The 23563-nt window shown below is 42.2% G+C and overlaps 1 protein-coding gene across 10 annotated transcripts in view; it reads right to left on the reverse strand.

The window, feature by feature from the left end:
- CRY1 (cryptochrome circadian regulator 1) overlaps positions 1–10623 on the reverse strand; it is a 110188-nt gene extending 99565 nt beyond the window's left edge. For 9 of the 10 annotated variants that reach the window (XR_009599709.1, XR_009599713.1, XR_009599714.1 and 6 more), the window contains exon 1: positions 9819–10623. Coding sequence is in view for 3 of the 10 variants with exons in the window: in XM_060411603.1 (XP_060267586.1) it covers positions 9819–9976 (158 nt within the window). In the remaining 7 variants the exon portion in view is untranslated. The remainder of the gene's footprint in view (positions 1–9818) is intronic. The other variant, NM_001129735.1, reaches the window with a different exon arrangement.
- Positions 10624–23563: the final 12940 nt, after the last annotated feature.

Raw genomic sequence — 23563 nt, forward strand, 5'->3', positions numbered from 1 at the left:
CTTTGACAAATTTTTCTTGCATAACTGTCAAAACTCATTCTAACCTGCCTTCTTTAGCACAATGAGGGAAAATTCTTACCACCTTTGGTTTCCATGATACATCATTCTCCTGACTCCTCTGATTTTCTTCAGTCTCACCAGTTCCTATTCATATTAAATACAGTATTCTTCAAGGTACTGATGGGTCTGATTCCATCCAGTATCATCAGTTATGCTTAACCTATTAATTGCATAGGAATTATTCCCATGACCACAGCTCTAACGTCTATGATCCCCAAACTTGAACTTCTATTTCCTCCATTTCCCATGCTGGTATCTTAGCAGCACATCAAATTCATCATGAGCTTAGGTGATACATATTTAGATAGATTATCTAAATATGATATATGCCCGTGTTTTCTAACTTAATTAATGTCTAATTGTCAAAGAGGCATATAACATGAGCAGCTTATATTCTACTCTCTCCCTCATACTCCACTATGAAAACTGCCTTTTACAGACAGTCACCTAAGCTATCCATTGCACCTCTACAGTTACTCTCTTGCAACCTTCCCCTTCCTTACAGCCCTTTCCCTAATTCAAGTCTGTATTATCTTTCAAGTGAACTGCTGATAAAGCTTCCACACTGTTACTGGGTCTCTTTCCTCCATCATTCACTCAGATGCTAAAGTTATATTTCCCTAAACGGACTCAAAGTTTTTCTGACTTGGTCCTACTTTCTGATCTGAGTTTTCAAACTCAGTTTTGTTTTAGGGCATCCACCTACTCCCTACTTATTCTTCTTCAGCTTAGTCAAGCTGAGGCATACAACTTCAGCTCAGATATCAGGTTCACAATGACTGATTCAGAATTGGCCCAAACAGAGCCACTGAAGTGCCACAGACTTTTGCTGCTACTTCTGGGACAGAAACAAATGCTTTTTTACTCTATATCTGCTATTGTCATTGCTATATTTTACCACCAGAGGACAGACTGCCTGAAAAGCCAATGTAGAATAAGTCAAGTCTGGAGATGCTGAGACTTCAGCCCTTCTGAGCCCTAGCTAGCATCAAGCCATGTCTGAAGCCAATTTCCCTTGGATCATTCAATTACACTTGGCAATAAACCCTCTTTCTCCTTACGCCCATCTGAGTAAGGCAACCATCTAAACCACTGAACCAAAAGAATACTAAATAACACCTATCTTTTTATGTACCCATATGATTCAGTTACATCAACCTCCTCATCAGTATTAAAATATAGAACCTTCCCTTATGTTATTTCCTCAGTCTGGAATTCCCTTCCCTCTTTCCTCTGTTTAATAAGATCCATCTCCTACTTCAATGCCTCAGTGAAGCAATCCCTAGAGGCTGGGAAAAGAAGCAGAAGACCAGATTACACAGAGATTTTAAACCATGCTATGGCTTTTTCAACCTTTGTGTGTGCTTAGTCACTTAGTCGTGTCTGACTCTTTGCAACCCCACGGACTGTAGCCCACCAGGCTCCTCTGTTCTTGAGATTCTCCAGGAAAGAATAGTGAAGTGAGTTGCCATGCCCTTCTCCAGGGGATCTTCCCAACCCAGGGATCAAACCCAGGTCTCCCGCATTGTAGGCAGATTATCAGCTGAGCTACCAGGGAAGCCCCATTTGAACCTTTATGTAAGGGTAAATAAATGTCATCGAAGGTTAGTAAAGGACATGATCATATTAGCAATTTTAAAAGTTTACTCTGGTTGTTGTGTAAAGGAGGAATCAGAGAAGACCAAACAATAGTTTATAAACTATGAAAAATCTATGCAAAAAGACAGTAGGATAGACTCAAGTGGCAATGGAGACAGAAGAATGTTATTTCTGTGATTATTTCTGAATATATCCCTCCTACGTTGCAAACACCCTGAGGACAGAGAATTTATCTGTTGACTACCATTTTATCGAGATAAATTAGCAAAGTGATTGGCATACAGTGAAAGTGAAAGTGAAAGTGAAAGTCACTCAGTTTGTAACCCCATGGACTATACAGTCCATAGAATTCTCCAGGCCAGAATACTGGAGTGGGTAGCCATTCCCTTTAGTAGCCATTCCCTTCTCCAGGAGATCTTCCCAATACAGGGATTGAACTCAGGTCTCCTGCATGGCAGGCAGATTCTTTACCAACTGAGCCAGAGAAGCACAAGAATACTGGAGTGGGTAGCCTATCCCTTCTCTAGCAGATTTTCCCAACCCAGGAATCGAACCGGGGTCTTCTGCATTGCAGGCAGGTTCCTTACGAACTGAGTTACCAGGGAAGCCTGGCACACAGTAGAAGCACACATTTATTTGTTGAATAAATTAATACACAATTAACAACCTAATATGTAAACTATATGAGCAACTAGGCAAATGGCAATGTAATTTACGAAGATCAGAAACACAAGAAAAATCAGTTTGGGGTTTTTGTTTGTTTTTGAGAAAGAGGTAAGGGAAAAGATGAACCTGGTTTTGAGCAAACTGAGTTTACGGTAATAAACCCTCCATAAGATTCAAATATGGAGGGAATATTATAGTGGACACATATCTGGGGATCAGGTGAGAGATCTGGGCTGAGGATACTAATTTGTGAATTCTGAGCATATAGATAGTAACCAACTTTATGAAGAGAAAAGACTACCTCAAAATGATGAAAAGAGGGTAGAGACTACAGATTTAAGGAGCACTTAAGGGTTTCCCTGGTGGCTCAGAGGTTAAAGCGTCTGTCTGGAATGCAGGAGAGCCGGGTTTGATCCCTGGGTCGGGAAGATACCCTGGAGAAGGAAATGGCAACCCACTCCAGTACTCTTGCCTGGAGAATCCCATGGAGGGAGGAGCCTGGTGGGCTACAGTCCATGGGGTCACAAAGAGTCGGACACGACTGAATGAATTCACTTCTAAGGGTTGAAAAGAGAGAAACGGAAGTAAAGGAAGGTCGCTAACAACTCTGGCAGAAAAACAAACACAGGAGAGTCCTCTAACCAAAGCAGAAGGAAGAACAGGATGGTATGGTCAAATGCGTCAAAAATTTAAAAGTCCAGGAATGAAAAGTTTTAAAGTATCCCTTGAATGAAAGCAGTTTTGGTGGAGAAGATGGGGTAAAACCAAGTTTAGAGTGGGTTCAAGGTTGAGCAGGAGATAAAGATATGGAGTCAGCCAGTATTAGACCCATGTTTGTGTTAGACATTCTTGTTCAGGAAGTGTGGCTATAAAGGAATTGAGAAGTAAAGCTTCAGGAGAGGAATGTCAAGGGTAGATTTTGTTCCTGTTTGGTTTTTTGTTGTTATTTCTTTATCTCTTTGTAGAATTTGGTTTCAAGCATGTTTAAATGTTGTTTGGAAGCAACTTAAAAAGAGAACAGGGTTAAATAAAAGGTGAAACAGAATAATAAAAAATGAGCTTCATGATGTATACATATATCATATCATATTGTATATCTTAAACATACAGTTTCAAATTTGTCAATTATACTGAGTTGGCCAAAAAGTTCATTCAGGTACTTCTGCGTGTCAATAATATGGCTAAAAAATAAGACCGAAGTTTATAAAATAGAGTACACATAAAGAAATTGGGATTTTTAAGGCATTTACTTTTATACAATTTTTAAAGGTTACATTCCATTTACAATCATTACAAAATACTGGCTATTTTCTTCATGTTGTACAATACATCCTCACAGTGTACCTTACACTCAACAGTTGTTACCTCCTCCTCTCCCTTCCTACTAGTGAACACTACTTTGTTATCTGTATCTGTGATTCTGTTTATTTTTTGTTATATTCACTACTCCGTTGTATTTTTTAGATTCCATATATAACTGGTATCATACAGCATTTCTTTCTCTGTCTGACATTTCATTTACCCTCCAAGTCTATCTATGTTATTGCAAACACCAAATTTTCTAATGGCTGAATATTATTTAATTTTGTGTGTGTGTATATACACACCACATCTTCTTTATCCATTTTTATCTATTCAGATGCTGATGAACACTTAGGTTGCTTCCATATTTTGGCAATTGTAAACAATGTTGCTATGAGCACTAGATTCATGTAACTTTTCAAATTAGAAAATCCTAAAGACACTACCGGAAAACTGCTAGAGCTGATCAATGAATAGGATAAAAGTTGCAGGATACAAAATTCATGCGCAAAAATCTTTTGCGTTTTCATATACTAACAACAAAAGAGCAGAAAGAGAAATTAAGAAAGCAATCAAATTTACTATTGCATCAAAAAGAATAAAATACCTAGGACTAAACTGACTTAAGGGGGCAAAAGACATGTACTCCAAAAACTATAAGATGCTGATGAAAGAAATCAAAGATGACACCAACAGATGGAAAGATGTACTGTATTCTTGGGTTGAAAGAATCAACACTGTCAAAACAACTATATTACCCAAGGCTCTCTACAGATTCAGTGCAATCCCTATCAAATTACTAATAGCATTTATCACAGAACTAGAATAAAAATTTTTACATTTGTATGGAAACAAAAAGACCATGAAGTACATCTTTCCATCTGTTTGTGTCATCAAAACTATGTTGAATAAAGGTGGTGAGAGTGAACATACTTGTTTTGTTCCTAATCTTAGAGGAAAAGCAGCTTTTTACCACTGAGTATGCTAGAGGGACAGGGAGGCCTGACGTGCTGCAGTCCATGGGGTCGCAAAGAATCAGACAAGACTGGGCAACTGAACAACAGCAGCAACATGCTAGCTGTGAGTTTGTTATATACGGCCTTTAGTATGCTGAGGTATGTTCCTTCTATGCCCACTTTCTGGGGGATTTTATTATAAATGGATGTTGAATTTTATCAAAAGCCTTCTTCTGCGTCTTCTGATATGGTTTTTATTCTTCAATTTGTTGATGGGGTGTATCATACTGATTGATTTGTGGATATTGAAAAATCCATGCATCACTGAATAAATTCCGCTTGATCATGGCGTATGACCCTTTTAATGTTTTGTTGGATTCAGTTTAATAATCTTTTGTTGTTGATTTTTCCATCTATGTTCATCAGTGATATTGGCCTGTAATTGTCTTTTTTTTCTTTTTTTTTTTTCTTTTGTGGTGCCTTTTTCTGATTGGTATTAGGGTGATGGTGACTTCACAGAATGAGTGAAGCCATTCACACAATGAGTGAAGAAGTGTTTCTTCCAGATTTTTGGATTTGTTTCAGAAAGATAAGTGTTAACTCTTCTCTGAATGTTGGACAGAATTTGCCTGTGAAGCCATCTGGTCCTGGACTTTTGTTTATTGGGAGTTATTTAATCAACGACTGAATTTCAGTACTTATAACTTGTCTGCTTGTACTTTCTATTTCTTCCTGGTTCAGCCTTGGGAGATTCGCACCTTACTAAGAATTTGCTAATTTCTTCTAGGCTGTTCATTTTATTGGCATATAGTTGCTTGTAGTAATCTCTTACAGTCTTTTGTACTTTTGTGGGGTAATATATCCTTTTTCATTTCTAACTTTACTGATTTGAGCCCTCTCCCTTTTTTTCTTGATGAGTCTGGTTTGTTACTGTTTTGTCGCTCAGTCATGTCCGACTCTTTGCAACCCATGGATTGCACCACACCAGGCTTGCTCAAACTCATGTCCATTGAGTTGGTGATACCACCCAACCATCTCATCCTCTGTCACTCCCTTCTCCTCTAGCCCCCAATCTTTCCCAGCATCAGGGTCAGCTCTTCACATCATATAGCTAAAGTACTGAAGCTTCGGCTTCAGCATCAGTCCTTCTAATTAACAGTCAGGGTTGATTTCCTTTAGGATTGACTGCTTGATCTCCTTGCAGTCCAAGGGATTCTGAAGAGTCTTCTCCTGCACCACAGTTCAAAAGCATCAATTCTTCAGCACTCAGCCTTCTTTATGGTCCAAATCTCACACCTGTACATGACTACTGAAAGACCCATAGTTTTGACTATATGGACCTCTGTCAGCAAAGTGATGTCTCTGCTTTTTAATATACTGTGAATCTGGCTAAATGTTCATTAATTTTGTTTATCTTTTCAAAGAACTACCTTTTAGCTTCATTGATCTTTTTATTGTTTTCTTGGTCTCTATTTCATTTATTTCTGGTCTTTACGATTTTATTACTTCTGCGAACTTTGGGTTTTGCTTGTTCTTCTTTCAGTTGCCTTAGAAAGAACCCATTTTAAATGAAAATTACAGCAACATCAAAAGGTAATTTTGTTAATTTTCTTATGCAAAATAGATTTTTGAGATTTGTTTTTCTGTTAAATCCAAAAATCTAGGAAATTTTGTTAATTAAGGAAATAGTACAAAGGAAAGAAGACCAAAACCCACAAGACAGCCTGAATGCCAAGTTAAGGAGTTTGCACCTTATTCTATGGTCAATAAGTAAGGTAGCAAAGTTGTTTAAACATAAAACTATTGACTCCAGGATGTCATTTCATTAACAAACAGTAACTGAGTTACCACTATATGAAAGCACTGAATCTGATGCTGAGAGAAAAGTCTAAAACTCTGTCCCTCCTTTTTATATAGTCATCAGTGGAAGAAAGTCTGTCTCTACTCATTATTTACATCTTTACCTATCTATTATTCATCAAGGGCAATATTTAGTAGTAAAAAAAAAAATCCTTTTTAAAAGGAAAATATGAGATTCCTATCAGTTCAGTCCAGTCGCTCAGTTGTGTCCGACTCTTTGCAGCCCCATCGACTGCAGCATGCCAGGCCTCCCTGTCCATCACCAACTCCCAGAGTTTACCCAAACTCGTGTCCATTGAGTCGGTGATGCCATTCAACTGTCTCATCCTCTGTCATCCCCTTCTCCTCCCGCCTTCAATCTTTCCCAGCATCAGGGTCTTTTCCAATGAGTCAGTTCTTCACATCAGATGGCCAAAGTATTGGAGTTTCAACTTCAGCATCAGTCCTTCCAATGAATATTCAGGACTGATTTCCTTTAGGATGGACTGGCTGGATCTCCTTGTTATTCAAGGGATTCCTATACTTATCAGTTTTAGTCTTAAAATGCTAAAACTGTAGGCATTTAAGTAGATACTATTTACCTAGGACTTTCAATTTAAGAGCAAACAGCAAATAAGCACTTCCTAGTATGACTTAGTAGTAGCAGTAGTAGCACCACTCACATTTTAAGCATTTCACATCTTTTAACTAATTTAATTCTCCTAACAATATTATGAAGAGAGACTTATTACTATATTATTGTTAAGATATGAATAGATTAGAATATATAACATGCATTATCTTTTTCCAGAATCAATGACACCAATTCTGCTAATGAAAATGTTTTATATACAGTTGCTGTATTATTCTCATGAGCACACAAATATCCTGTAATTTCTCTCATCTTTAAAAAAAAAAAAATCTTCTCTTGAGTTCACCTTCTTCTACACCATTTCTCTGATTCCCCCCCAATGGAAAACTTAAAAGAGCTATCTATGTGAGTTATCCCCACCTTCTCTCCTCTCAGCCTCTCTCAAGCCAGTCCAAAAAGGCTTTTGCCCCTGACACTACTGAAACCACTTTAATCAAGATTATGATCTCAAAATGCTAAATATGATTCTTAATTTTCAGTCCTCATCTCACACGACGAGCAACCTGACAAAGGTCAAACATTTTCTTTGAGCCACTGTCCTTTTTTCCTTGGCTTCTATGACACCATTATCTTCAGGTTTTCTTAGCTTACCAGATGTTCTTTCTCAAACTCCTATGCTACTTCTTCCACACGTCCACAATTTAAATACATTCAAGTACCCAGGCTCAGTTCTTTTCTATCTGTATAAATTCACATAATGTTTTCATATAGTCTCACAGCTCTACTAGAATGTATCTTCAACACTGCAGAGATATTTTAGCTATTCTGTTTAATGTCCTGCACCTAAAAGTGTCTAGCACATAGTAGATCCATACAATATATTTGGTCAATATATGAATGGATTAATAGTTTTAAATGTTATCTATAAAGTGATGAATCTCTAATTTATACCTCCTGCCAGGATCTCTAACCTTAACTCTAGACATATCTATCTGCTATCTCCACTTGGATGCATAATAAACATCTCATACTAACCAAGTTCAAAAGAAAACTCAAAGCACCCTCTCAATGGCTTCTTCAACTGACCACTTAGTAAAGATCAGTTCCACCCTTCTAGATTCTCAAATCAAATTTTGAAATTATTCCTAATTCCTTTTCTCTCACACCACATCTGTCAATAAATACTGTGAATTCTGCCTTCAAAATACACTCAGCACTTGACTTCTTCTCCCTATGTCCACCACAATCACTATGGTCCAAGTTATTATCATATCTCACCTGGATTAATGCAATTGACTCCTAACCTGTCTTATTGCTTCTTGTCCACCTCCACCCCACAATTTGGGTCTGTTCTCAGAACCACGGCCAGAGAAGTTTAAAAAAAAAAAAAACACACCTTCAGTCAAATCACATCACTTTTCTGCTCATAATCTTAGAATTATTCCTATTTTCATCTAAGTAAAGGCCCAAATCTTGACAACTGCCTATAAAGCTCTACTCAGTCTGGCCCTATTACATCTCTGACCTCATACACTACTATTCCTCTCACTCTGTTCCAGTCACATTGGCTTCTTCTGCTGTTCCTTCCAAAGGTTAAGCATATTCCACCTCAGGCCCTTTTTCTTAGTTCTTTCTCCCTGGAATGCTTTTCCCTAGATATCTGTAATCTACTTGTTTCATCATCTTGCTCAACTGTCCCTTTCTCTGAGTTTTTCCCTATCACCATATTTTAAACTCCCAATTCCAATCCCACTCCCTTGTACACATAAAAGCTGTATTTCCGCACATCATTTATCATCTACTACATTACTACATACTTTCTGGGACATGTGCTAGAAAAGGACAAGAATTTCTATTTGTTTCATTCACTACTGTATCCCTGGTGTTTAAAGCTGTGGCTGTAAGTGATTGTGAGTGAAATCGCTCAGTCGTGTCAGACTCTTTGAGACCCCAAAGACTATACAGTCCATGGATTTCTCCGGGCCATTATACTGGAGTGCGTAGCCTTTCCCCTTGCCAGGGGATCTTCCCAATCCAGGGATAGAACCCAGGTCTCCCGCTTTGCAGGGGGATTTTTTTTTTACCAGCTGAGCCACAAGGGAAGCCCTGGTATACAGCAGGTGATCAATACTCTGCTGAAAGAATGCTTTCATTTCCACCACGGGGCCTAATAATCATCTGGCCTGGCATGTCAGGAAAAGATCATAAAGCTTCTCTAAGATTTCTTCCAGTGCTCTAAATCCTGGAAGGATTATACTTTGCCTAGAAAGAAAAACTGTGCTTTGTCTATTCAACCACAAGGAGGAGTTGAGAGGAAGAACTGAGCAAAGAAATGTCCCTTGCTTTTCCTCTGGCAACCTCAAGGTGGAAGAAAACTAGATTTGGAGGGGACTCTACTGAATGAATGATTTTCTCCATACTATGAGTTAACACACAAACGTAAACACTAAAGACCGCAACCCCAAATGCCACAGAGGCCAAGGAAATCAACACACGGGCCATTGAGAACTGGAAGGGTGTTTCTTTAACTCCACCACTAAGAATTCTCCATAAATCCAGGGGAAGAATTCCTACGAGCGCAGAGACACGTAACTCACACCTGAAGGCCAAGGTGTTTCAGGCTGCCGGAACTCTCTCGCCTCAAGGCTATTAAGTCCGTTCTATTTAATACTTAAAGCACCTGCAATAATTCAAACAGTACGGGCAAGGCGGTGCAAGATTTCAATTCTCAGGTCTGGCTGATGGCATGTAAAGTCTTGATTCATTAAACAGCGAAATCAATTTCCCACAGGATTTTGACTCACCGCCACCTGTTGATCCCCACGTTGGAGGAGCCGGCGAACCAGGGGTCGAGGATGTAGACGCAGCGGATGGTGTCGGCGCCCTGGATGCACTCCTTCAGGGCGGGGTTGTCGTGAAGCCGGAGCCCCTTTCGGAACCAGTGCACGGCGTTCACCCCCATCCCGGGGGCTGGGGGCGGGGGGGGGGGCGTGCCGCGGTGCGGCGCCGCCGAGCTCCTCCGCCGAGAAATTCAGGGTGGGAGGGTCCGGCTCATAACCGACAACTCCGAACGCAGGAGAATCGCCGCACCCAAGGAGTGAGGAAAGCAGAGGAGGGGAAGGAAAAGATGAGTCCGAGGAAGGGACTGAAGAGGGAGAGGGCGCTGGCGGCGCAGCTGGAAGATGAATGGAGGTTGCCCAGTCAGCGGAGTCCCGGTGTGACGCCCTTTAGGGGCCGGCACCCGCCGCCACAGACTGGAAAAGACGCATAACTTCGAGGTCCCCGGACCTCTGGAGGCTGACCAAGTTCCACAAGCCCGAGACTCCACCACGGCCCGCGCGGGCGCGGGCAGCCCCAAGAGGTTCTCTGCACGGAAACCTCGCCCACCGAGGCGGCCCCCGAGGAGCAGACGGCCCCGCCTGAGGCGAGCCACCGACAAGGATGAGAGAGAATTCAGTCACTGTCGGCCACGCTGCCTCTCGGCCCGGGTAAGAGAAGTGAGGACAGAGCACGCAAGGCGGTGGTCGAGGCCGCTGGACCGCTGCCGGCCGGTGACCCGTCCCGAGGCTGCCCGGGTGACTCCGCCGCCACCGCCGCGTCAGCGGCTTCAGCCCCGCCTTCGGCTCCTCATTGGAGGGCGCACTCCTCACGTGACCACCGGCACCTCACGTTTCTGAAGTGTGTTTACTACAGCGGCTCCGACTGGGGTATCAGCTTGCACTTCAGTCGCTTCTAGGAGGCGGCAGCTGCTCCATGTCAAATCCATCGGTCCTCTCCCAGACGCTAGACACTTTGCCTCTGTCCCTTTTCTCGGCCAACAAATCGCGGTTGCCTGAAAGCGCCCAGAGTGAGCCGAGGCCCCATGTGAGGGAAAATTTAGCCCCGCCCTCGGGGGCTGTGAACGTCCACCATTGGCTGAGACTCGCTGAGACCCGGATGAGCACGGGGCTGCGGGGAGCTAGAGAGCTCGCGCTCTGCCCGTGAGGGCGCGCGTGCGCTCTCGCTGCGTTTCGGAGTCAAGGAGGGCGGGGCCGGCGATCCGGAGCCCGCTAGGGGATTCCTCCCGCGGAGTTCGCGGAAGGCGTGGAGACATCGCGGTGTCTTCCAGGAGTCGGAACGAGGATCCGGCGGGGAATGAGTGAGGGCAGGATGGAGTGGAAAGAGCAGAGTAGGAGGCTCCACATCGACTTAGAGCCCAAAACATGTGTTTCCATCCAGCTTTAGCTGGAGAACCCAACCCTACTTTGGAGTGTATAGAGCTGGCTCCCTTCTCATTCTTGTGCCCCTAGCGTTACTGGATCCTTGTATGAGCTCTGGGGAAGAGGATTAATTCGGAGGGTGGTGCCAGGCATCCCTGGAACTCCTTAATAGTATCTCTGTGTTGTCAACATGTCAGCCTTCCTTTCTTACACCTAGTGCGGTTTACAGGGCTCTTTGCGATGGGACTTTGCCTACCCCTCTAAGGACAATGAACTTCAGGCCTTGCTGTTCCTTGATTTAGTCACTAAGTCGTGTCCAACTTTTGCGACCCCATGGACTGTAGCCTGCCAGGCTCCTCTGTACATGGGATTCTCCAGACAAGGAGTGGGTTGCCGTTTCCTTCTCCAGGGGATCTTTCCCACGCAGGAATCGAACCTGGGTCTTTTGCATTGCAGGCAGGTTATTTAGGGACTGAACTACAAGGGAATCGCTGTTCCTTAGGCATGCAATAACTTTAAGTTCATTCAACAATCACTTATTGAATGAAACTGGCACTATTTAAAGTACTGGAGGTACACAGAGAGAGGAAGAGAAAAGCCCTCTTGAAGTTCACGATGTGTCTCCTAACCTTTATATGTGCTGTTTTTCGCTCTGTAAATGCTGTTTAGAATCTGCCGCTCACTACAACACCTTTGAGCTAGGGAATATATTTCGACACAGTCAAATGTTTATTGAATGAAAGAGTGAATGAATTAATTGTTTGTCACCAGTGTGTTTCACAAGGCTAGAAGGAGGAAAGATATGGCAATTATTACAAACCAAGTTGTGTACCTCTAAAAGTCATGTAACCCCTAGTACCTGTGAATTTGACCTGACTTGGAAATAAGATCGTTGCAGATGATGAAATTAAGATGAGGTCATTCGGGGACCAAATCCAATGACTAGTGTCCTTATAAAAGGGGAAATTTGGGTGCAGACAGCAGTCTCATACTCAGGAGAGAAGGCCTTATGGAAATTGGACTTCAGTTCAGTCAGTTCAGTCGCTCAATCGTGTCCGACTCTTTGCGACCCCATGAATCGCAGCACACCAGGCCTCCCTGTCCATCACCAACTCCCAGAGCTTACTCAAACTCATGTCCATCAAGTCAGTGATGCCATCCAGCCATCTCATCCTCGGTCGTCCCCTTCTCCTCCTGCCCCCAGTCCCTCCCAGCATCAGAGTCTTTTCCAATGAGTCAACTCTTCACATGAGGTGGCCAAAGGACTGGAGTTTCAGCTTTAGCATCAGTCCTTCCAAAGAACACCCAGGACTGATCTCGTTTAGGATGGACTGGTTGGATCTCCTTGCAGTCCAAGGAACTCTTAAGAGTCTGCTCCAACACCACAGTTCAAAAGCATCAATTCTTCGACGCTCAGCTTTCTTCACAGTCCAACTCTCACATCCATACATGACCACTGGAAAAACCATAGCCTTGACTAGACGGACCTTAGTCGGCAAAGTAATGTCTCTGCTTTTGAATATGCTATCTAGGTTGGTCATAACTTTCCTTCCAAGGAGTAAGCGTCTTTTAATTCCATGGCTGCAATCACCATCTGCAGTGATTTTGGAGCCCCCCAAAATAAAGTCTGACACTGATTCCACTGTTTTCCCATCTATTTCCCATGAAGTAATGGGACCAGATGCCGTGATCTTAGTTTGGCTGCCATAAACTAAGGACCTACTCGAAACTAGGAGAGTAGCCTGGAACAGATCCTTCCCTAGTGTCTTCAGAGGGAGAATGGCCCTGCCAACGTTTTGATTTCAGACTTCCAGCCTCCAGAACTGTGAGACAATAAATTCCTGCTGTTTTAAGCCACTCATTTTGGGGTACATTGCCACTGCAGCTCTAGCAAACTAATACAGCAGCAAAATAAGTTTCATCGTTTAGTGAGCCAGTATGTCTGGATGTCTTTCCTAACCCTGCTTTCGTTGCCATAGGAAGGACATAGCATCCTCTCTTCAATTTGCTAAGAACATTGAAAATTATATAGTATGTGAAAGCCTGTTGTTCACTATGAAGCATTAAACAGTTATTTTTATGAGGGTGAGCCTTGATTAATTACCACTCCAAGGGGCCGATCGCTTTTGTAGAGGATGTGGCAGACAGAGCTGTGCCTTCACTTGGATTGTCTCATACTCCAGGGCCTAACATACTTTTAAAAATACAATGTTTCATGTTTCATTTTAGGCAGTTTGAAAATAAGCAGAGTATGTCTAAAGATATAAGTATTTTCAAGCAGCCAAATGAAACAGTGGAAGATAGAATATTGATTTGTGTGGAATTGGTTTATGTTTGCCAACTGTCCATTCAATAAAGATGGATCTTTTAAACAGACAGCTATATGTGGGTATGTGTGTAACTTTCATTTACACATGAAAGTAGTAAATTATGAAAATGTCAGTACTGTCAACCATGCATTCCTCAAAGAGTGTGGGGTTTTTATAGCATGGCATCTGGTCCCTTCTATTGTCATGGCAAATAGAAGAGGAAAAACTGGAAGCAGTGACATTTTATTTTCTTGGGCTCCAAAATCACTGCAGATGGTGACAGCAACCATGAAATTAAAAGACACTTGCTCCTTGGAAGAAAAGCTATGACAAACGTAGACAATATATTAAAAAGCAGAGACATCAGTTTGCTGACAAAAAGCCATATAGTCAAAGCTATGGTTTTTCCAGCAGTCATGTACAAATGTGAGAGTTAGACCATAAAGAAGGCTGAGCACCAAAGAATTGATGTTTTTGAATTGTGGTGCTGGAGAAGACCCTCAAGATGCCCTTGGACTACAAGGAGCTCAGTCAATCCTAAAAGAAATCAACCCTGAATATTCACTGGAAGGACTGATGCTGAAGCTGAAACTCCAGTAATTTGGCCACCTGATGTGGAGAGCTGACTCATTGGAAAAGACCTTGATGCTGGGAAAGATTGAAGGCAATAGAAGGGGGCTGCAGAGGATGAGATGGTTAAATATTATCACCAACTCAATTGACATGAGTTTGAGCAAACTCTGGGAGATAGTGAAGGACAGGGAAGCCTGGCATGCTGCAGTCTATGAGGTTACAAAGAATTGGACACAACTTAGCAACTGAACAACAAGATTATTACTTTAATATGTTTTGCAACAATTTAATAAACGGTGATTTTGAGGTGGAGAGTTATGGGTGGGAGTGGGGTTCAAGAGGGAGAGATTATATATATATATACAGCTGACTCACTTTGTTGTACTTCAGAAACTAACCCAACATTGTAAAGCAATTATACTTCAATAAAATAAAGCTGTGACTTATTGAGCATCTACTATACTCCAGGTACTTTATGCAGGTTATTATTAATCCAGTAAGGCCACTTATTATTATTTAATAATAGTTTATGCTTACTGTGCAGATGAAGATGCTAAAGCTCAAATACAAATAAGTAGTAAAACCAGATGAAAAACTACGACTATTTCTGAACCCAAAGCTCTTTGCTTATCACATACTATCCCTCACTGATAACACCTCTCCCTTTCTTTTTCAGATTGAGTGTTTATGTGTAAGGAAAAGAAGGTATGGGTAACATTTTCAGGAATCTCTTGTGAAGTTCTGGTTGGTTCCAACTTCCTGGTGGTTGAACAAGTATGGGACTAACAAGGAAAATGCTGGGTTATATCTCAGCTTGCAGTTAATTAGTTGTTGCTCTTGAGCAAGTCATTAGGGTTTTCCTGACCAGCTTAATTCATATGTAAAATGGGGGGTTTTAACTGGATGATTTCTAAATTTTCTATACTGTTTTAAAATTCTAAGATTCTATAAGCACAACCCTACCTTGGGCTCAAAAATATCTATAAGGAGTCCTATTAAATGTTCTTTTAACTGCCAACAGTGTTAGAAAAATCAGTATCTCTTTGACTTCATGAGCACTCTTGATAAAACTGCATCAGCCTCTAAACTGAAAGCTTGTGTTCTTCTTTGACCCCATCTTCTAGATGTGATTCTGGGCATGTGTTATCAACACACAAATAATGAAGTAGAGGAAAGTGTGATCAGATCATTCAGTCTTGATGTGTTGTGAATATTAGGCTGGTGGCCCCAGGCTGAGTGAACCTCAGCACTAGACTCTTTGAATTTAAATGTATTAAAGGATCTTTTCTTAAAAACTGAAGTATCATTATTTTATAACATAAGTGTCAGGTGTACAACGTTATATTTTGACTTCTTTTTGCATTATAGCGTGCTTACCACTAAGTTTAGTTTCCATCCATCACCATACAATTGACCCCCTTTACTCACTTTGCCTTCCCTCCAAAATTGTTATTTTTTAAAGGTAAATTATGACTCTCATATGAATGTAAAATACATGTTGAAGATTTCACTTAACTTGTTAATTAATGAGAGAACCAGTAAAATGTTACAATGGAATAAAAGAAGATTCCAAAGAGCAGTTACATATATAGGCCATCAGAAATGCTAAAAGTAAATTTGCTTAATATATGCAAAACACTGTTACGAGGCAGGGTTGGAGGGAAATCAACTTCACTTTCACAGAACGAAATCCTATGAAATTCACTTGCATATTTATAGTGAACATTCATTTGTGTTGCATTGATTATCTACAATTTACAGAGTTGTTAAATAGTTTAAAGATAATAACAAGCAGAGAATAACTTGAAGGGTGCTCCAGACAAGAGACCTTTGCCTATTTTAAAAATTATTCATAATTTTTGTCACCTCCTCAGAGAGGTCTTCCCTGTCAGCCCATTCTAAAAAGAACCCCTTCTTAGTTTCTATTATAGCCCTCTGTTTACTTTCATCATATAACCAATTTTTATCTGTATTTTTTGATTATTTACTTATTTAACTTCAGGCAATCTCTATCTGTCCCCAACCCATATGCAAGCTTCAGAAGGGCAGACATTTTGGTCTGTCATGTTCCTCATTATACATTAGCACATGCCCCAGTGCCCGGTACCCAACAGACTCTCAATCACTGCTCTTCTACAGATCACTATAAACACCCAGTTGATCACATGAGTACGGTACCTCACTCACATGTTAGTTATCAACATACTGCCTCTCAACTCCTAATTCACCTTTCATGCCTCCTAGGTGTTGGTGGAACTATATTCTCTTTAAGGATTACTCTTTCACCACTGCTGCTGCTGCTGCTGCTAGGTCACTTCAGTCGTGTCCGACTCTGTGTGACCTCATAGACGGCAGCCCACCAGACTCCCCCTGTCCCTGGGATTCTCCAGGCAAGAACACTGGAGTGGGTTGCCATTTCCTTCTCCAATGCATGAAAGTGAAAAGTGAAAGTGAAGTCGCTTAGTCGTGTCCGACCCTCAGCAACCCCATGGACTGCAGCCCACTAGGCTCCTCCGTCCATAGGATTTTCCAGGTAGGAGTGCTGGAGTGGGGCGCCATTGCCTTCTCCACTGGCGCCATGTAAAACATTGTCAGTAGAGGCGCCGGAGGGAAACTAAAGGAGGAGGGTCTTCTCTTCCTGTTTTGGTATATTGGTTTCCTCTGTTGTTTGTGCTGTAGTTCTTCCATTGATATCACAGTGCTTGGGGGAGGAACATACACTAGGCTCTCTGCATCCATGGGTTCCACATCCACAGATTCAACCAACTGCAGATCAAAAACATTAAAAAATCAGCAGTACACAGGCAACTATTTACATATCATTTACATGGTATTTACTTCTATTTGCACAGCATTTACATTGAATTGTAAGTAAGCTAGAGATGGTTTAAAGTATACAGGAGGATGTGTGGACATTATATGCAGATACTGTGCCATTTTATATAAGGGACTTGAGCATCTCCAACTTTCGGTATCTTGGCAGGAAGAGGTGAGCAGAGGGGTCCCAGGAGCAATCCTCCCGGACACTAAGGGATGCTTATACTGTGGAGCTCACGTCTATCGAGTTTTGGTGGCATCCAGGCAGACGGACTCCCAGTTAGCCTTGCAGGCATCTCAGGTGGCAGCTGCCCTGCCTCAGCCCCTGCATTCTGGCCGTGTGTCTCCTGTGGGCACTCCCAAAGCTTACCCAGTCCAAGCTCACCCTGCTCACCACACAACAGACCAATGAATATGAGAGATGAGGTTCTGAGGCCTGGAATATGACTTTATTTGGAAAGCCAGAAGACCAAGAAGATCACAGAATCATGTCTCAAAATAACCATCTTATCGGGGTCTGGATGCCAGGTCCTTTTATAGAACAGAGATGGGGAAAAGTGAGGAAACAAAGTAAAAAAAAATCAACCTTCCAAATATCTCCTAGAATGGCAAGCCTGGGGCAGGAGATGTGTTGATTTATTCTTTCCTGCCACCCACTGGTGGACAGGGTCCTGAACATAAGCACTCTAACAGTCAGGCAGAGGAGCAGGATTCTCTGAGGCAGACCACTGTGTATGATTATAATAACAAAAGCAATGAAAAGCAAGTCAATGAGGTCTGAATCTCACTTTTGAAAGTAGCTCCTGGCACTTTCCCTTCCAAATTTGTCTTTCCTTGGTTACCCTCCCTAAGTCCTGGGTTTCCTGCTAGTTCCTTTTCTCCCTTTATTGTTAATCACCTGTAATCGTTGGGCTTCCCAGGTGGTGCTAGTGGTAAAGAACCCACCTGTCAATGCAGAAGAATTAAGAGACATGGGTTCAGTCCTTGAGTCCGGAAGATCTCCTGGGGGAGGGCATGACAACCCCACTTCAGTATTCTTGCCTAGAGTCCCATGGACTGAAAAGCCTGGTGGGCTACAGTCGATAGGGTCTCAAAGAGTCAGACACGACTGAAGCAACTTAGCATGCACTCAGGTAATACTTAATAATTCTTTTTATGAAACATTTCCTGTTGGGGCTTATTGTGTGGTTTCTGTTTCCTCATCAGACGCTAACTGATATAGTCCATTAACTGATGGCATCCACAGAGGATGTAAAGTTTTCTTGCTTGTGCTCCTTTTTCGTGATCAAGTGCATTTAGAAAGTCAATAGTTACAAATGTGGTAATATATATTGTGACATATTAGTTTTCCCCTCATTTTTTTTTCTTTTTGTCCTATGACCATCCCTATTCAGGTCTTTGGGTGTAAGTCTTCTGTTGCCTCAGAATGGCACAATTAGAGGACCGAGGTGGCCCAGTGTTTTTGTTCTAAATACAAGAGCCTTGATCCAGATGTAAATTGGGAAAGATTTGATGTTCCCCACCCCTTCCCTCATCACTATCTAACAGTTCTCTCAGCTGGGGTGGGATATGAGTGCCATTTGAGGGAAATGAGATAGATAAGTATCAATCTTTTCCTAAAATAAGAAGATAGTGTCACACCTACACTTTTTGGATTAACTCCAGATTTCTAGATAAGTTTAGGCTGATCTGAAAAGAAGAGAGGTGAAAAGAAAAGGAGAAAAGGAAAGGTATAAGCATCTGAATGCAGAGTTCTAAAGAATAGCAAGAAGAGATAAGAAAGCCTTCCTCAGCGATCAATGCAAAGAAACATAGGAAAACAACAGAATGGGAAAGACTAGAGATCTCTTCAAGAAAATTAGAGATACCAAGGGAACATTTCATGCAAAGATGGGCTCGATAAAGGACAGAAATGGTATGGACCTAACAGAAGCAGAAGATATTAAGAAGAGGTGGCAAGAATACACAGAAGAACTGTACAAAAAAGATCTTCATGACCAAGATAATCATAATGGTGTGATCACTCACCTAGAGCCAGACATCCTGGAATGTGAAGTCAAGTGGCCCTTGGAAAGCATCACTATGAACAAAGCTAGTGGAGGTGATGGAATTCCAGTTGAGCTATTTCAAAGCCTGAAAGATGATGCTGTGAAAGTGCTGCACTCAAGATGCCAGCAAATTTGGAAAACTCAGCAGTGGCCACAGGACTGGAAAAGGTCCGTTTTCATTCCAATGCCAAAGAAGGCTCAAACTACCACACAATTGCACTCATCTCACACGCTAGTAAAGTAATGCTCAAAATTCTCCAAGCCAGGCTTCAGCAATACATGAACCGTGAATTTCTTGATGTCCAAGCTGGTTTTAGAAAAGGCAGGGGAACCAGAGATCAGATTGCCAACATCCGCTGGATCATGGAAAAGCAAGAGAGTTCCAGAAAAACATCTATTTCTGCTTTATTGACTATGCCAAAGCCTTTGACTGTGTGGATCACAATCAACTGTGGAAAATTCTGAAAGAGATGGGAATGCCAGACCACCTGACCTGCCTCTTGAGAAACCTGTATGCAGGTCAGGAAGCAGCAGTTAAAACTGGACATGGAACAACAGACTGGTTCCAAATAGGGAAAGGAGTACGTCAAGGCTGTATACTGTCACCCTGCTTATTTAACTTCTATGCAGAGTACATCATGAGAAATGCTGGGCTGGAAGAAACACAAGCTGGAATCAAGATTGCCGGGAGAAATATCAATAACCTCAGATATGCAGATGATACCACCTTTATGGCAGAAAGTGAAGAAGAACTAAAGAGCCTCTTGATGAAAGTGAAAGAGGAGAGTGAAAAAGTTGGCTTAAAGCTCAACATTCAGAAAATGAAGATCATGGCATCTGGTCACTTCATGGCAGATAGATGGGGAAACAGTGGAAACAGGGTCAGACTATTTTTCTGGGCTCCAGAATCACTGCAAATGGTGATTGCAGCCATGAAATTAAAAGACGCTTACTCCTTGGAAGGAAAGTTATGACCAACCTAGATAGCAGAGACATTACTTTGCCAACAAAGGCCTGTCTAGTCAAGGCTATGATTTTTCCAGTGGTCATGTATGGATGTGAGAGTTGGACTGTGAAGAAAGCTGAGCGCCAAAGAATTGATGCTTTTGAACTGTGGTGTTGGAGCAGACTCTTGAGAGTCCCTTGGACTGCAAGGAGATCCAACCAGTCCATTCTAAAGGAGATCAGCCCTGGGTGTTCTTTGGAAGGAATGATGCTAAAGCTGAAACTCCAGTACTTTGGCCACCTCATGCGAAGAGTGGCTTTCCTCACTGGAAAAGACTCTGATGCTGGGAGGGATTGGGGACAGGAGGAAAAGGGGACGACAGAGCATGAGATGGCTGGATGGCATCACTGACTTGATAGACATGAGTGTGAGTGAACCCTGGGAGTTGGTGGTGATGGACAGGGAGGCCTGGCATGCTGCGATTCATGGGGTCACAAAGAGTCGGACACGACTGAGTGACTGAACTGAACTGAGAGTAGAAGAGATCTTGTGCTAACTTTCCATCTGAAATTTGGAGGCTGACCCCTCATGAAAGTTCCATTACCACTTTACTGTGACTCAGCACAAAAACTTTAGCGGGATGCCATTGGACAGAGAGGGGCAGGGGAGCCCTACCCCGCATCCTGCCATCTGAGAGAAGATCTGGATTTCTTTCCTTAGAGGGCTGTCAAAGTTAACTGAAAGAGAAAACCAGTTAGCCAAGGAGTTTTGCCAAAGAGCACCACGTGGGCAAAATGTCGCAAGAGATTGTGGCCAAGGACTAGATGGGGATGTGATCATCTCAACAGATGCCATCCAGAGAGACAACAACCTCTGAGAACCAGACAGGATCAGACATTCTGCCGATGTCAGTGCTGGCAATTGAGGAATGACAAGTTAGATCAGCACCCCTCCTTCCCCAAGAGGTGCTGTCTTTTAAATATCTGGAAACTTAAATGATTAAATGCTACTCTAGAGAGAAGCAGAAAAAGGAGTTTTGTTGCGTGTGTGTGTTTTTAAAGAATTGATTGATTTTAAACTTGGGATGACAGGAAAATCCAGAAATGATCAAGCAAACCTGAAACTGATTGGACCAGTTTTTAACCAGTGAGCATCAAACTGAGATAAACTTTAATAAGACAGTAAGATAAAGACTTTTGGACTAAAAATAGTTACTTTTGAATTATGTTTTGCAGACTAAAAAAATTACACTTGCCACAAAATCCAGCCATTTATTGTAGAAACTCCAGAGACCTTTCTCAAGCTTTCTGGCCGTGAGATCTGCTCTGCACTCCTACTAGTCTCACTCTGCTTCTTACTCTCTCCTTGCTGTTCCTCAAGCAGGCCAGAAACTCACGAAGGACTTTGCACTTGCTGTGTTCCCTGCTTGAAACATTCTGTCCCGAGATATTCTGGTAGCTCCTTCCTCATTTCCTTAAGTGGTCTGCCTCAGTATCGCCTCCTTAGGGTGGCCTTTCCTGTCCACTGAATCTATACTTATTCTAAAATCCACTCACCCAGCTGTGTTTTCCTTCTGTCACTCACCTGACCTGAACTATATATCTTTTTGGTTACATGTGCATATTAGTTGGCACTAGTGGTAAAGAACCTACCTGCCAATGCAGGTTAGATGTAGGGGATGTGGGTTCGATCCCTGGGTCAGAAAGATCCCTGAAGGAGGGCATGGCAACCCACTCCAGTATTCTTGCCTAGAGAATCCCATGGACAGAGGAGCCTGGCAGGCTGCAGTCCTTAGGGTCACAGAAAGTTGGACATGACTGAAGCCATGTAACATGCAAGCATGCGCACTTATTAGTCATCTTGGGCTGCTACAACAAAATATCATAGATTGGTGGCTTAAACAGTATATTTTCTTACGATTCTAGAGGCTGGAAGTCCAAGCTCAGTCTAAGTCCAGTGCTAGTATGGTCGGGTTTTGGTGAGAATGCTACTCCTGTCTTGTAGACTACCTTCTTATGCCCGCACATGGCAGACAGAGATAGAGAGAGAGAGAGAGAGAGAGAGAGAGAGAGAGAGAGAGAGAGAGAGAGAGAGAGAGAGAGAGGTGGGGAAAGAGAACTACTTGGTGTCTCTTATAAGGACACTAATCCTATTGGTTCAGGGTCCCATACTTATGACCACATTTAACCTTAATTACTTCCAGCAAGGCCCTACCCCTATCTCCAAATGCAGACACATTGGAGTTTAGGGCTTCAGCCTATGCATTTTGAGGGGATACAATTCAGTCCATAGCAATATGCCTCTCCCCTACTCTGGTGGGTCAGTTAGTAAAGAATCTGCCTGCAATGCAAGAGACTGCCTGCCGGAGACCTGAGTTTGATCCTGGTTTCAACCCCTGGGAAGATCCCCTGGAGAAGGAAATGGCAACCTACTCCAGTAATCTTGCTTCAGAAACCCCATGGACAAAGGAGCCTGGCAGGCTAACGGTCCATGGTGTCACAAGAGTCAGATATGACTTAGTGGCTAAACTACCATCACTGCTCTATAGAGTAAGCCTCATGCTATGGAACATTTGTGTACCCTTCCCCCCTCCCCTAAATTCATCTGTTGAAATGCTAATCCTCTTCATGAATGGGATTAGTGACTTATAAAGGAGGCTCCAAGGAGCTCCTGACCCCTTCTATCATGTGAGGACACAGTAGGAGGTCAGCAGTCTGCTACTGGGAATAGGGCTTTTCCCAGAGCCTACTGTGCTGGCACCCTGACCTTGGTGAGGTCTGAGAGACTTCCAGCCTCTAGAACTGTAAGGGATAAGTTTTTGATGTTTATAATCTATTTAGTCCATGGCTTTATGTTATAGTAACCCTCCAAAATTAACACACTCCACAGTATTTTTAAAGTAAATGAATAGATAAATATCCTAAATACTATTAATAATATCCAAGATCAATTCAAGTCCTTAATATGTGCCAGACACAGAACCACTATAGTAGGTAAGTACTGTGCAAAGAACCTTAGATACACAATTTAATTTTTAAAATGCCATATGAGATAGGTATCACTATTCCTGTTTAACAGATGAGATAACTGGTGCCCAGAGTAGTTAAGGTTTCATATCGTTGCTGTTCAGTTGCTAAGTTTTGTCCTCATGTCTGACTCTTTTGTGATCCCAGGAACTTGGCCCACCAGGTTCCTCTGTCCTTGGGATTTCCCTGGCAAGATTACTGGAGAGGATTGGCATGCCCTTCGCCAGGGGATCTTCCCAACCCATGGATCAAAGCTGTGTCTCCTGCTTTGGCAAGTGGATTCTTTACCTCTGAGCTACCAGGTAAGCTTAAGGCTTCATATCAAAAGTGGAAAAGACAGGAAGCAAACCCAAGTTCTCCCAAATGCAGAGGCTGTGGGTTGCCCAGGACACACTTCTGCCCTGGCAGTAGGTGCTTTTATACAGATGTAGGACAAGGTCTTTCAGACTGTGGGGAGAAGGCTGAGTAATTCTGGTTAAGATGAATCTGGATAGGCTTTTTATAGAAAGTAGTATTTGAACTGGGGGGAAAAATAAATGAAGAAAGGATTCCAAAGAAGTAGATAATAATGCAATATAAGGCAATATACTTATTTAAAATATTCATGTGGTACAGCAAGTGTATAGAGGAA

Source organism: Ovis aries, chromosome 3, assembly GCF_016772045.2.
Source record: "Ovis aries strain OAR_USU_Benz2616 breed Rambouillet chromosome 3, ARS-UI_Ramb_v3.0, whole genome shotgun sequence".
Lineage (NCBI taxonomy): Eukaryota > Metazoa > Chordata > Mammalia > Artiodactyla > Bovidae > Ovis > Ovis aries.